We start from the raw sequence: 15,949 nt of genomic DNA on the forward strand, positions 1-15,949 counted from the left end.
AATAAAATGTTATTTCTATTTCTCTCCTCTCCCTACGGATCGAGGCAGGATTACAACAATCAGCAAATTACAACAATGAAACATGTCAAATGCATAGCATAGAAATACATCATTATCAATACAATACAATACTATACAGTTGGTTGACTCCATGAAAGCATGCAATGCTGACTGGGTAGGTGGATAGGCTTGCCGGAACAGATCCGGGTTCAGTGCTTTTTTAAAAGCGTCCAGGGTGGTAATAAGATGGATCTTTTCCGGGCAGATCATTCCACAACTTGGGGGCCACGGCGGAAAACACTCTGTGGGACGTGGTCACTAGCCTGGTATTTATGTAGTCTAGTGATTTCTTCCCAGATAGTCTGAGGGTGTGGGGCGGATTGTGTAGGGAGAGGCGTTCCCTCAAGTAATTTGGGCCCAAGCCGTTTAGGGCTTTAAAGGTGATAACCAACACTTTGTATTGCGCCCGGAAGCTAATCAGCAGCCAGTGCAGAGATTTTAATATTGGTGTTATGTGGACAAGCCTTATAATAAAATAATAAAATTTATTTGTATCCTGCCCCTCTGAGAACAATCGGGGCAGCTAACAAACAAAGTTAAAAATACAAAGTTAAAAAAGCCTTGATGCTCCAGTGACCAATCTGGCTGCTGTATTTTGAATTAACTGAAGCTTCCGAACTTGGTACAAAGGTAGCCCCACGAGCGTGTCACAGAAATCTAAATGAGAGATTACCAGTGCAAGTACCACTGCTTCAAGGTCCTTTCAGTCCAGGTAAGGGCGCAGTTGGTGTATCAACCGAAGTTGATAGCAAGCACTCCTAGCCGTTGCATCTACTTGAGATGACAAATGCAGAGACGGATCCAGGAGTACTCCCAAACTACGCACTTCATCCTTTAGGGGAAGTGCAACCCTGTCCAGGACAGGTTGACAAAATTCCTTGCCTGGGCCTAGGGATCCTATCGCTAGTACATCCGTTTTCTCTGGATTTAACCTGAGTTTGTTTTCCCTCATCCATCCCATTACCAACTCGAGGCAGGCATTTAGAGGAGAGATGCCATCCTTGGTCACTACAGGGGCGGGAGGCACAGAGAAATAAATTTGGGTGTCATCACCATACTGATAACACTGCACCCCATGCCTCCGGATGATCTCTCCCAGCGGCTTCATGTAAATGTTAAATAGTGTGGGGGACAGGATGGCGCCCTGAGAGACACCAGATGTCAGCTCTCTCTTAGAGGAGAATCTGTCCCCCAGCCTCACAATCTGGGATCTACCTGAGAGGTAGGACACTGGAGCGCAGTGCCCCCGATACCTAACTCCCTCAGGCGTTCAAGAAGGATACCATGGTCTATGGTATCGAATGCCGCTGAGATGTCCAAGAGTACCAACAAGGTCACACTTCCCCTGTCGATGCCCAGACGGAGATCATCAACCAAGGCGACCATGGCAGTTTCAACTCCATAGCCCGCCTTGAAGGCATTTTGAAATGGGTCTAGATAATTGGCTTCATCCAAGACAACCTGGAGTTGGAAGGCGACTGCCTTCTCGATCACCTTGCCCAGAAATGGTAATAAAGAGACCGGCCTGTAGTTGTTTCTGATCAGAGGGTCTAGGGAGGGCTTTTTCAAAAATGGTTTAACCACCGCTTGTTTAAGCTTAGATGGAAATTTCCCCTCCCTGAGGGATGTGTTAATTATAGCCTGAAGCAAAGTTGTTACTGCATCCCCTCCTTGAGCGGTCAACCAAGATGGGCAGGGATTGAAGGGGCATGTCATCTTCCTTACGCAGCCAAGGAGCTTGTCCATTTCATCGGTATTTACATGCTCAAAGTGATCCAGTCTAACATAGTCCACGGAGTCACTGGACATCTCTCTCATAGTTTCTGTTGTAATATTGGCATCAAGATCATCCCTTATCTGAGAGTTTTTAGCCGCAAAAAAGTAATTGAACATGTCACAGCAGGCTTTTGATGGTTTTCAAAGAGGGTTCTGGGAGGGAGCCAACTGAGTTAACTCTTTAACCACCCTGAACAGCTCTGCTGGACGGGACTGTGCTGATGCAATACGGGCAGCATAGAATGAATTCTTTGCTGCATCGATTGCCACTCCATAGGAACCAAGAAAGGTCATATGGAGTGTCTTGTCAGATAAGCGATGGTGTTTCCGCCAGTAGCGCTCTAGTCACTGCGCGGCTCACTTCATTTTCCGAAGATCTTGGGTGTACCATGGTTTCTTATTTGAAGCAAGCCGGAAAAGGAGCGATAGTGTCTATAGCCCTGGTAAGGTCGTTATTCCAGGTATCAACCAGGGCATCGACAGAATTGCCGTCGTTCCCAACCATAAAACCCTCTAGGGCTTCTTGGAACCTTTTAGGTTCCATCAGTCTTTGAGGGAGGACCATTCTAATACGTCTTCCATCCCTGAGGGGGTTATCGGTAGTAACCTTCAGTCACACCTTGACCAGAGAATGATCCGTCCATGACAGGGCAAAGGTTAGAGTTATGTCTGCCCATGGATGTTCCTGTTCCATACTGAAGACCACATCAAGTGTATTACCCGCACAATGTGTTGTACCCAAGACCAATTGGGACAGGCCCATGGCTGTCATGGAAGTCATGAACTCCCGAGCTGCACCTGACATAGTCTAATGAATTTAAGAAGCTTTGTTTTATGGGCAGCAAAAGGATAGGACTCTTCTTTGTCATTTATTTATCCTGCAAGAAACACAGTAACACTTGAAAAAAGTAAACAAAAATACTCTATATGTATGGTCCACCAAAACTCCTTTGCTACCTCTGAGAATCTATGTGTATTCTAACTGACAGACAGAGTTTAAAGGGATGGGAGAAAAATGCTGCTAGCTAAATATGAAGGGGCTTCTGAGAAATGGGCAATAGGAAAACATGGGGTAGACTCAACATTCAAAATGTTAATTTAGTCGTCCATCTAATCTTCAAAGCATTGTCTCAGTAGCCTTTTATAGAGACGAATACATCTTTGAAGAGCAGGCCTGTAGCAAGACAAGTCCATTCATTCTGGGAAGAAGGGTAGGAAGAATTCCTGACTAATGAATCACCAGGGACTCTGGCTCAGCTATAGGACATCAAAACTGGGAAGAGTCATCTCCTACAGACTGTACTGCCAGCAGAGGAGCAAAGAAGGGTTAGTCATTCATGTTAAATCATTTTATGGGTGTGAGAGATGCACTCTGAGTGGCCTGCAGGGGAGGGAGGGATCCCAGAGCTCTCTTGCAAGAATCTACAGCATCATTACACTGTCTAGGGTTTGCTTTCTCTCTCCCTTGCTTCCTCCTTTCCCAGTAGGCCTTTTTGTGAGCACAGGTTTCTGCCTGTTACATCAGGGCAGTTGAACACTGTCCTATTCACTCAATTTCCAGCTGTAAAACAGAAGGAAATTAGGGAAGGATTAAGTCATTAGACTCCCCAGGGCATATTGTTTTCACATCATAACTCAACAGTGCTCTATATCTTTGCCCATCTACTTGTTGCTGAACCCTAGCAGTAGCTTTTGGGAGTCTGAAGTACAAAAGATGAAAAGAAGGGAACAGTAGGTGAAATGTCTTCAGCAGCGCCGACTCACTATAGGTCCTCTGCAATGGAATTTTATACCACTAAAAGCTAAATGACTGAAAAGTGTAGCCATAATACAAGTGGTGATACACTGAAGATACAATAAAGGCCATGGTCATGTAAGGGAATGCTTAAATAGGCTTGTTACAATCTCTCCTTAGAAAATGCACTGGTGCCATATAGCAAATATCACATCAACATACTGTTTTTTTTTGAACTCTTACAAAGGCATGGGGGGAAGAACATTCCCATCATATACAGTGGACCCTTGTTTGACATGGCGATCCGTTCTGGGGACATACACATACCCGCGTAAGGGAAACACAGTGGGCCCTCAAGTTCCATTTATTTTAATGGTAGCATGCTTGCATGCCATGAAAAGGGCCAGGGCTCGCCGTCTGTGTGACCTTGAGTCTGCGTATGGCAAGTCTGCATATGGTGCAGGCACATTGTAAAGACTTTTTCACCACTTGGAAGAAAGCTGATAGTTAAAATGCTTGTTTAAACCCTACAGCTATTTTTGTTTCTAAATTCACAACAGAAGTCTGGATATCAAAGTCCTTGTTGTAGTAGGCAAGTCTGCAATTCAGGTTCACAAGAACTACCCTACCCCAGCCCTCAGACACCTTTCAATTCAGGGATCTGGGTGTTTTTGAAACCAGAGGAAATGGAATTTGAGGTGTCACAAGTATCATCACAAAATGTCCAGCATGGGTGTCTGCTGTGGGGTATGCAGCCTGACGAAAACACCAATTCCCCAGAAAGGCCAACTGGTGAGCATACAAGACAATTTGTTCAAGAATCAGTGCAAAGTAGAGGTGGGGTCTCTGCTACAGGATAAAAAAAAATCACTCCTTTGAATTTTCCTGTAACAAACCACTCATTTCACAGAGAGGCAAGTGAATTATTTTCCCTAATCACCTCTTAAGCTAATTTATTATATCAAGTGCTTTTCTGTGAGTATGAAAGCCATCCCAAACTATACACTGAACACTACAAATACACAAGAGCCTCTATCTTTCTGTATCACTCCTGAAACACACAGTGCTCCTCCTGATCAGTACAACTTTCACTTCCATTCTCTCTTTCTTTTAGACATATGCAAACAGCCACAAAAATTATGCAAATTCATGCGTGCACACACACACCTCTTCTTCTCCAACACAAACCATTTAAGACCTGACAAAAGTGTAAAAAGAGAAAAAAATGTCAAGGGTCAGGAGTTCATGGCCAGGATCTGACAGTGGCAGTATGCTTTGCAGCCCCCAGTGGTATGAACAACTGTACTTTTTCAAACATCACACCAAGGAGGTTTTCAAAGGCCTCTTACCACATGCTCCTGTACAACCTCAGATATCCACCAAGAGTGTCCCCTTGCTGATGTCATCTATACATTAAGTTTGGGTACCACGAGTGCTGCTAAGAAACACATTTCTGGTGGCTTTCCCAATTTCCCAACTTGCTACCACTATGTTTTCATCAAGATCCAAACCTGACCCCCAAAATGATAGAAATGGAGTACCTAACCAATTTGTGCCTTGGGAACCCAGTTTAAATTAAGGAAAAGTGAGAAAATATTAGTGAATGACCATATTTTAAGCTGCTATAGCTTTTTTGTTTTTTTGGGGTTTTTTTTCTTTCTTCTATATTTATTTATTTACTTTACTTTACTTTACTTTTATCACTAACCCCAAGTAAACATCTAGGAAGGCACCAGTTTCATAATGTGTTTCCAAGATGGACATCTCCCAGGCCTACCAATCAAAAGGCATCATACAGCTCTTCTACGTTTTCTTCTTTGCTATGGGCACTATCACACCAGCCTCTTTCTCGCTGCAGTCACGCCATTTTAAAAAAATGGCAAGAGACCAATTTTATAGCAGCCATCATCACACTCTTTTTCATTTGTGCAACCAGGGCTGCTGCCCCATCGCACTTCTCCCTTAACTCCTTTTTTGCACAATTCCAGAGCTCTGCACCCCTGATTTAATCGTTAAAAAAGTTTTTTTAAAAAAAAAAATTCAGAGGTGCAGAGCTTCAGAATAGTGCAAAAAACTGATGGGGGGGGGAATCCAAAAATAGCAAGGAAGTGGAGGGAGTAGAAGAGTGACACCACATGACTGCTAATCATGCAACTGCCCCAAGAATGACTTTCTGCACCTGCGGCATTGTGCGATTAGCAGTTTGTTCATGGGATTCTCTTATGAATGAAAAAGGATGGGTCAGGAACAGGGCAGCTACAGGAGGGAAGTGGTGTCATGTGATCAGCATTGCTGATGCTGCTTCCTTGCTAGGGGAATTATGGCTTAATAGCCATGTGGTAATTTTCTAGATTTTTGTGATAATAATAAAAACCGAAGCAATAGGAAAACATGATGCATTACAAATGAAAGAGAGCACTGGCTAGATCCCCTATGAAATATCATGAAGGAGTTCATATTATTGTTATGTGAATTTTACTCCAAGTGACAAATTTCCATTACCAAGTTTTATGCGTAAAACACTAACAAATGGATGGATGAGAATTTTCTGAATGTGGAAACGGTGCTATAATGCTCCATGAATCTTAACTTAGCCTACTTTCCAAAGGTTGTACAGCCAAGTGGCAAGCTGCAATCTCATTATGCAATTTATTATGAATGTAGAAGAACACTTCATTATAGTGAGAGGCAAAGTGAACATTGTAAAAACATATCAAATGCTTCAAGCAGATTTCTGAATGTGGGGCAAAGAAAGGCATGTAATTCAATAAAAGGCATTATGTTTGAGGAATTATTGTTAGAAATTGAATTCAGGTTACCTTTAAGAGATTATTAGTTTGCCAAAGGATTCTCAGTGCATAAAACTGCAGAGTCCCTTAGAGACGCTTCAATTTTAATTCCAAACTACTTGGAATGAGCCACATATCTCAGAGAGCTCTCTCTGACCATCACAAACTAAAACAATAAAGTTTCCTTCTGATGTTGCCGAGTAGCTCTCTCTCTCCCCCTCCCCCAGCTGCACTGCTGCCAGTCTGTGGGCTTCTTTGGACACTTTCACTTTTGGAGGTCATCAGCTGTGTACTTTTGATAGAACCAATGAAGTATGAAGCTTATCTGCCCACCGATAAAAATCTTAAACACAAAGAAAGTAATTACTGAACCTTACTCTGCCAGTCACTAGCACCCACTGGGCCTCTCCAATCTTTCCTCTTCTCTGAGGTAGAGGCACAGATGGAAGGTTTCCTGTTAGGGTGTAGTCCAAATTCCCATCCTCCCTCTTCCTGAGCCAACCCTCTACTCCCTTGATCCCTGATCTTCTCCCTAGTGACAGGGTTTGAGTTCCTTAATGCATTTTGTCTGCGCTCTGTTTACATTAGACGCAGCTGAGCGGGTGCAGCTACCGGGGTAACAGGCCCCATCACTTTGATTTATGAGCACATCAAGAGGAGTTTCAGCGTGACACTCTGGACTGACAGGAGCACTTCATTAATCTGACGCCTAGGTTACTGGCTGGCCAATCCTCCAGCATTGCCCCCCTCCCATATTAACTGTGTAGGATCAGCTGGTACACCGAGACAACTTCCAGCAAAGAGAGACTCCATATAAAACCTCTTCACTCTCTCAAGTTTTCTGGAAATGCAGAAGAAGCTATGTTAAGAAAAAGGGGCAGCTGGCTTAGCATGCCAGAGAAACTACCAGACAGCAGCAAGGTATCATTTTTGGCTTGGACACAAGGTGTGGCTTTAACTGTGAAAAGGTTATTGTCTGGAATAAGATTTAATTCATACCAGTCTTGATGGCGGAAAAAAGGCTCATCGAAATCTTCTAAGATTAATTTAGAAAAAGCCAAATAAAGAGGAATCACGAATCTCAGATGTCAGACTTTAACTGAGAGGAGTTGAGTTTGACTTCTTGTGCTGTGCAGGTTTTGGCAAATCACTGGGGTGCCTCAGTTCCTAAATTAAAGAAAGTAGTTCCACTATCTACAGATTTTTTGGGCTGAGAGAGCAAGTATACAGACCTTACTGATTTATTCTCAACAAATATCAGGGACATGCTATACACAGGTACCACTTAGACTGATCTGAGATGTTTCACTGTATTCAATTTCACTGCTCAATTACCTAGAGTACAAGATGAAGGTCTAATCTGCGCTGAAGAATGGATGTCTTTTAACTGCCATGGCTCAATGCTATGGAATTCTGGATTTGTAATTTATTGTAGCACCAAAGCTCTCTGTCAGAGAAGGCTAAATATCCCACAAGGCTACAAATCCCAGAAGTCTGTAGCACTGAGCCATGACACTTAAAGTGGTGTAAAACTGCCTTATTTCTGCAGTGCAGATTAGATTGAAGATTCTGTTTATGGTCAGATAACGAAGCACAGGTGATCACAGAGGTTCTCAGTTGCTATTCTGTTAATCTATCCGGAACACAATCTTTGGGGCAATTAGTGAAACTGCTGCTGTGGTTTAAAGCATTGCCAGTACTGCTTCATGTTTTATGTAAAAATTGCCACTGTTTCAAATGCTGCAGTGTTGAACACCTTGGCATTCTAGATGTTTTGAAATGCAACTCCCATCATCTCTTGGCTAGAGCTGGTAGGAGTTACAGTCCAAGTAATATATTGAGGGCCACAGCTGCCCATCCCTAATATAATCAAATCCAAACCTAGATGGAGCTCTGGCTACTCTGGGTTAACATTTTGCAAAGGTCAGTCTCAGGTCCTCTGTTGAAGCCAGTACAGGAGGTCAGCTTTAAATCACAGAGAGGTGTGCTCCTCACCATCTCAGTATGACAGAAAGGCTGGCAGAACTAATTAGGTGAGTGGAATGGAAATCTATCTTGTTTACATGAAAGAGAGCTGTTGAATTTTCTGTGGCTGGCCTGCCTGAGCATAGTTCTCAGTGTGGATCTCATTCTGCACAGAGGCCATATAGATTAACCTTTCTTTTTCACCATCTGCAGTAGTGTGGCTAAATCACATGGTGGTTATAACATGCAAACTAGACCTTAACAATGTTCAACAGTTCCAAGCCAAACAGAACTGAGCTGTTGGTAATTTTGGTCATGACAGATGGCTTTGCAGAGCTATTTCAATAGATAATGGAACAAACTAACAACAAAGAGATTAAAAACCACACACATCATCTATGACATGACAGCGTGATCAAAATCTGTTTTACGGAGCAAACAGAACAGCACTGCTATAGTAGTGCCTCTATCAATCCAACACCAACTGAAGAACTTGATAAACATGCATCTTTAATATAAACAGTGTCAAAGAGAAGTTAACCACAATAATTCACAACAAGCTGACATGAGGAGAATGTTGTAAGTACTGCAGAGAATTCCTTGACATTCGGTACCTAGCGGGTTTGTGGAAGGATTTTGTCTAACAGAAATGTTTGAACTCAATATAATTGAACCCATTTCAGTCTGTCCTTATAAAAACCTGCATTGAACAAGTAAAAATTATTTGCAGCATATAGAATCTTTACTGTCTGGCTCATTTGCAAGGCAATTAAGTATGCTAATATGTGACTGAAAAATATTTCTTAGAAGTAATTTCTTTGAGATCTGCATGTCAGGCTATTGAAAAACTGTATTATTTTCTAGTTCTAACAGGGCAAATAAATAAGTTGTATTTATGGTGCTATTGCAGCATAGCTGTTAGATTTCCAGATTTAGCAAACCATTTAAATGAGCACTTTCAGAGCACTAGTACAACTGACAAATAATACTTTTAGTGTACTCCACATTATAATGTTGATTCTGGAGGGCGTGTTAATAGCAGGAATACTGCAAATATCTATGATTTTAGATTCCTAAAGTAGAAATCATACATTTCCTATCAAAGATATGCATCCTGAACAAGCAACAGGTTTCTAACAAACCTATTGATGATCCATGAGGAAAAATTTTGTGTTTGTTTGCAGTGACTTTTTATGAAATTAAGCCTGTGTACAAAAGTATAGCCTGATTTGTGTTTTCAGACAGCAAAAGAGCACAATACGTTAATCCAGCCTTCTGAACGGGGAACAATTTGCAATTATGCTATTTCCCCTAGAGAGCTGCCTGATTTTTGTATTTTTTTTAAAAAAGAGGTAAAGTCTTTATTTCTGCAGAAATGTTTATGCAACTATGAGAGGTTATACCCACCTCTTTGGCTTGCTGCTTTCCAGCTTGCTGCTGAGTCAGCAGCTGCAGGTGAAGTTGCTCCTGCTGCTTCTTGTAGTATTCTTGCAACTGAGGAAAGAATGGGACAGAAGAATATAGACATTATGTGAGATTCAAATGTCCAAGGCTGACAGCAACTACTTCCAGCTACTTTACTGTGCCTTACAACTATCTAAAATGTGAGCACATTACACATTCAATTATTATTTAAAAGGACTGAGAACCAACCACAAGATTAAATCACCAGAATGTTGATGTTCACCAGAAGATGAATTTTGAAGTCCATATTATGGCAATACCCTTGTTAGGTCATTCTGACTTGGACTTCACATTGAAGGTAGAGTCTGGGGAGACAACTGAGGCATGTACTTGTCTAGTTTTGATGGATGAGTTTCAGGCTGGTCAACATGATGATGTGGACTAGTTGCTTAGAGAGGTGGGGCCAATAACTTGTCTCTGCTGGATCCAATTAAAGCTGCCAGAGCAAGACTGGCCAATTGGGTGGTGAAGCTTGTAAATGCTTCTTTGAAAGAGGACTATGTTCCAACCTCTCCAAAAGAAGCAACTGTAAGGCCTTTGTTGGGGGAAAAACGTTCTTTGACTCCACCTCTCTGGGTAATCTTCCCATTATAAGTAACATCCTAGAGTGAGTGGTGGCAATAAAACTCAAGATTTTTCTGGATGAAACTGAATGCCTAGACCCATTCTAATCTGGATACGGGCCTAGTTATGAGACAGAAACTGCTTTGGTCACCTTGGTAGGTGACCTGCATTGGGTGCTGGACAGGGGGGAACTGATTTATTTATTTTATTTCTATTCCGTCTTTCTCCCCAAAGGGACCTAAGGCAGCTCACAATAGTCTCCTGGATCTTTCAGCAGCATTTGATACCAGAAACCATCTGAGTTGTCTGGCTGATATGGGACCTGTGGGCATTGCTTTGCAGTGGTTCCAGTCTTTCCTGTCTGAACATTTCCAGAGGGTGATGCTGGGAGACCTTTTGGCCAATAGCCTGTGGGGTTCTACAGGGGTCAAAACTATTCCCTATGCCAGTCATGGCGAACCCATGACACACGTGACAGTCAGTACGCAGAACCCTCTCTTGTGGGCACATGAGCCTCTCGCCAACAGTGAGGGGAGGGAGGGGGAAGCAGCGGCGGCGACCCCATGCCTCCAGCCACCCACCTGCTACTGGTGAGAGCCTGGAGGGAGGAAGAGGAGGAGGAGGAAGCGACAGAAGTGGTAGCACTCCCATGTTGCAGCTGGTGAGTCAGGAGAAAAGGAGAGAGAGGAGGAGGAGAAAGAGGCAGGAGGAAGAAGAGAGGGCATGGCGTTTCGTCAGAGGGGGGTTTGCTATTGCTAGCCTGAGGCTGAGAGAGTATGCCTTGGGTTCCCCCCCCCAGAAGTCCCTCTCCCCCAGCAACGGGTGACACTAGGTGCAGGAACAAAGCCCAAATGACTTGGGGCCAAGATAATTGAATATTGCCTCCTTCCATGTAAGCCTGCCAAAAATACAGACAAAGTAAAATGAAGAAATTGTAGTTCAACAGGAAACCGATAACAAATAAATGCAAACAAATGGTAGAAAGCTACTAATGGGGGCAGCAACCCTACCCTGAAACACACAAAACCCTCAGAGTCCCAAATGCTCTTTCTGAAAAACAATAACCACAGAAAAAGAGAGTAAGAGATGTAAAGACCTAGGAACCTTCTGGTGATAAAAGAGAACTTTCAGGAGCAAACAACCATTAATGCATGTGGAACCTTACAACAATTAATTAGGAAAAGAGATAGGTCTCTGCCTCCAAGGTGCTTAACAGACTAAATTTTGACAGTAGAAAAGACAGAAATCTTCAAAGGGGAGGAACAGGCAAAGGGTAACAAAGGTTGAATGCAAGTGCATGAAACTCTTTGTATTAAGATCTTGATTATAAACTGGAATGAGGATTAAGAGGTTAAGTCAAAGATATGTAGGATAAATGACATTCCACAATCTCTTATTTGGCTAGGGGACATTTTCATCAAAGGAAGCGGGAATCATGCAACCCTCTGAGGTTTTGGAGGGTGACGTCCAACATTCCTCCCTAGGCTATGCTGGCTATGAATACTAGGAATTGATATCCAACATTTGGAGAACTTCACCTAAGAAGAGACACGAAAGGAGATATTCTGCCACTCCATCATCTCCTTTCCACTTGAAAGTTCCCCCATAGCTGTTTTCATCCCAGCCAATAGATTTATTCTAGGAGAGATGGCTGTCCAGAGTTTGGTACTTGTGACTTCAGTGTAACATGTAGTCTCAGTTACTCTTTAGACAGGGCACTCTCCAAGACAATAGCATACCCCTCTGTATATAAAGAACCATTTAACTGTGGTATATGGATCTTCAGGGCTGCTGTGGAATCAAAAGTCACTTTCCCTTAGTACAGTGATGGTGAACCTTTTGCAGACCGAGTGCCCAAACTGCAACCCAAACCTCACTTATTTAGTGCAAAGTGTCATGTCCCTCTGGCTTTCTAGTAGTGAACTCTGGCAAACTTTGTGCTGGGGCAACAACATGCGTGCCCACAGAGAAGGCTCTGAGTGCCACGTCTGGCACGTGTGCCATAGGTTTGCCACCACTGCCTTAGTACCTCAGTAATGCTGTCTGCAAAATAGACATGTCATTATATGCAGCACAGAAAATATTTACACCTGGCAATTTATGATCCCTAGGTAAAAGATGCTGTGTGCCAGTGAGTGGCATTATACTTCATTTTCAAGAGAATGCCAATTCTGGTTGCATAGGCTATATCCTTCCAGAACAAACTTTGCCAATTTAATTTGTTTTCCACTGGAGGGGGCCAGAACTACAGGCAAGGTTAGCATGGGTTTCCACAACCCTAGGGGAAAATGCTGACTCCTGAGGAATGCCCATGGGGATTCTGGGAGAATCCTTATCAGCTTGAGGTTGACAGTGTTGACAGCAGAAACCTTTCTCTATGTCTGCTGAACAGGTTTGGAAAGCCTCCCTGTTTACCCAAAAGTCAATCAAAACCAGGTCTCTATATGGGATTCTGAGAACATTGGGTCAAGAGGTGAGAGGTGTGATGTTTGGTTTTCTTCTCATAGAGAATGCCAGCTATTCCGGCTGAGGCTGTTTAATTTGCAGTCAAACGTGTTTCTCTATCTGGCTCCAAAGAGACTGGGAGAAGGAAGGACCCACCCAAGTTAGTGTTTACCCTTTGTTCTTTCCCTGGGGCCAACCTTGACTCCTTATCAGCATGTTTGAAGTAAACAGGTATTAAAAGCAGGAGGAAGGGTGTGGAGGATGCTGTAGGTTTTCATATTCAAACCCCCCCCCCATATGAGTGTTTGTCTAAACAGTGTGTTTTCATTGAGAATCTTATTATATCCTCCCTTGTTTTTATCAGTTGATATTTGAGAAAGAGTGAGAGAGAAACAGAAAATACACATATTTACCTTTTGCTAAACAGTGTGTGATATGTGGAAGAGCAGAATCAAGCTGCTATACCTGGCTTTTACTCTAAATACAGAATCCAAAATACAGAGCTTGGAAACATTATTTTTGAACTACAATTCCCACAATATCAGTTAACAAAGCATATTTGTAGGGAAATACAGCTCTCCAATAATGTACAGCTATAGAAAGACATAATGTAAAAAGCCATTCCCTAGAGGTAATAATGGTTTGCTTTAGAATGAAGATTTACTGCTTAATTCGCTTTTTAGGGCCACAAGATGTTGTGATAATAATCATTCACAGTCTCAGAACTCAGATGAAACACCAGAAGTAGAATTCAGGCTTCTAGAATACAAGAATATGCTCGGACAATGAAACCAAAATAAAAACTTTTATCTAAATTGTGTATATATCACTCTGTCTATTATGATCCAGAGGAAAAAATATACAGCATACCCCGCCACCCCCCGGTAAGGAAAATTCCATGAATGTTCGAGCCCGATTAAAAACAATGGGGCTCGTGCACATGGCGCAGTGCATGCACCATTGCCTTTTCTGGAGCATGGCTTTCAGCATAAGCTGAAAGCCATGTATGACATGGGTGCACTGTAAAGCAACAGCAGTACAGGACATAAGTTTAATTTCTAGATCACTATATAAAAATTCTGGAAGTAAGGGCTCTCGATAATACAGTTGGCCCTCCATATCCATGGATTTTTTTATCCACGAATTCAAGCATTCACAGATTGAAAATATTCCAAAGAATATAAATTCCAAAAAGCAAAAGTTGATTTTGCCATTTTATATGAGACACAATGTATTTAATGCCACTTTTTACTATGCCACTGTATGCCACTATATTTTATGAGACATGAACATCCATAGATTTTGATATCAATGGTGGGTCCTGGAAGCAAACACCAGTAGATACCAAGGTGTACAGTGGATACCCACTGTACACCTCATCTGGCCTGTGAAGGTTGCCATGTCTGGACACCACTTTCTCTTACCCACTCTCAAATGACTTCTGCAACTGCCTGCTGAAGATGCCTCACACCTCCTCTGCCCTGCCATGCATAGGCAAAAATAGAGGAGGAGCAAAGGAGGACACTTATATTTGGCATTTATTAAGGACTGAACTGACCTCAGGGGCAATGCTTGCAAGGACTGACTGCTGCTGGCAGGGTTCCAACAGTGTTATGTGGTTTGGCCATGTCCTAGTGTCACAAAGTTCACTGAGTATGGGGAGGTGGTGGAATCTGGCTTCAAACCAAATATGGACACCCGCTTTTTAGGGCTACAAAATGTCATGATAAGAATCAATATCCCCCGGATCTGGGCATTCTTAAATGAGGGCTTCTTTGGTCTTTCTTGATTTTAGCAACAGAGGTTTATTTAAATAGTTTCCCTTTAGACTTTCAGTCTTCTGTGATTTGCAATGATACATAGTTAAGGATCTTAATACTGTATATCAAAAGAACAGCCAAAGGAAAGAGAAAAGTTGATGTTATTAATACTGGCCCATCCAAATGTAAAGTTACATTACTGAATAGTTGTAAGGAATTCAAACATCATTAGGAAAGGGTTGCAGGAAATTTTCCCAGTACCAAATTAGTGTTTTTGTTGCTGGAGAAAAGGGTAAAAAAAGAAATTCTTTCTCCATGCATGGCAGGGGATTTGACTTGATTGCCCTTGTGGTAACTTCCAACTCTATAATTCTATGATTCTGTAAGATACCCACAGCTCATCATTCTGCAGCAAGGCTTATCTCACAAAACCATTTTGTGGGAACAGTCTTAGTGCTTGAACAGTGTAGTGCTAGGATTGCAGTAAAAAAATAGACTGCGGGTTTAGGGCTTTACTTTGGTAGGGGAGCATAGTGTAGCACTGCCCTGCAACTGAACGACTTCTATTGTATTCATTTGCAGGGCAATTCAAGCCCTGGTATCCAAAATTAAAAGGGGAAAAAAAGGAAAATTTGCCTTTTACAAATTAAAACTGAAACCAGGTGTACAGTCCTCAAGATACTAGACTAAATTATGTTTACAGGCTAAAGATACAGAAGAAAATAAGTTCTTAAACAGCAGAATGTTGGACTTGGCTGTTGAGGATTCTCATCCTGATTCAACTGTGATATATCAACCCTGGGCAAGTTAATTTCTTCCAGCCTCCATTCCACTATGTGTAAAATCAGAACACTTTTCTCCCTTACATAGTACAAACAGGAAGCACATTGTATTTGATTGCAAGAAGTGTAGACACAAGTATCAATCCTGTGACTCTCACATAAACATCTGCAACAGAAGAGTGCTCAAAAGCAGGCTACCTTACCTGTTGTAGCATAATTGCTTGCTGCTGCTGCAGAAGGGCTTGGAGCTGAGGAGGAGAAAGGATCTGTTGCATCTGCTGTGGGGTGATCATCTGCGGAGACATCATGGCCACAGACACTGGAACCTACAGAGAGAAAGAAATAACACACAATGAGCTACCATGCATGTCAAATGTAGCATTCTGGGAAACCTGGACAAAAAAGTACAACTTGCACGTGGATTTTTATGCCCACTTTGTAACTTTTCCTTACTCAGGGGCATGTAGGAGACGAACAGGTTGCTCACCTGTAACTGTGTTTCTTCGAGTGGTCATCTGCGAATTCACACAAATGGGTTTATTCTGCGCCTGCGCAGCAATCCTCAGAAACTTCTAGAATCTCTAGGCAGAAAGTAATGTATCTTTCTGC

General features: G+C 42.4%; 1 protein-coding gene across 5 annotated transcripts in view; it reads right to left on the minus strand.

Annotated features, from left to right (window-relative positions):
• The window catches only part of FOXP4 (forkhead box P4), a 204,072-nt gene that overhangs the window by 62,268 nt on the left and 125,855 nt on the right, over window positions 1-15,949 (minus strand). For all 5 annotated transcript variants that reach the window (XM_042463989.1, XM_042463990.1, XM_042463992.1 and 2 more), the window contains exons 4-5: window positions 15,544-15,666; window positions 9,733-9,819 (exon numbers count right to left, since the gene is read on the minus strand). In XM_042463989.1, coding sequence (XP_042319923.1) covers window positions 9,733-9,819; window positions 15,544-15,666 — 210 coding nt within the window. The remainder of the gene's footprint in view (window positions 1-9,732; window positions 9,820-15,543; window positions 15,667-15,949) is intronic.

The sequence above is a fragment of the Sceloporus undulatus genome, chromosome 4, assembly GCF_019175285.1.
Source record: "Sceloporus undulatus isolate JIND9_A2432 ecotype Alabama chromosome 4, SceUnd_v1.1, whole genome shotgun sequence".
NCBI classification, from domain to species: Eukaryota; Metazoa; Chordata; class Lepidosauria; order Squamata; family Phrynosomatidae; genus Sceloporus; species Sceloporus undulatus.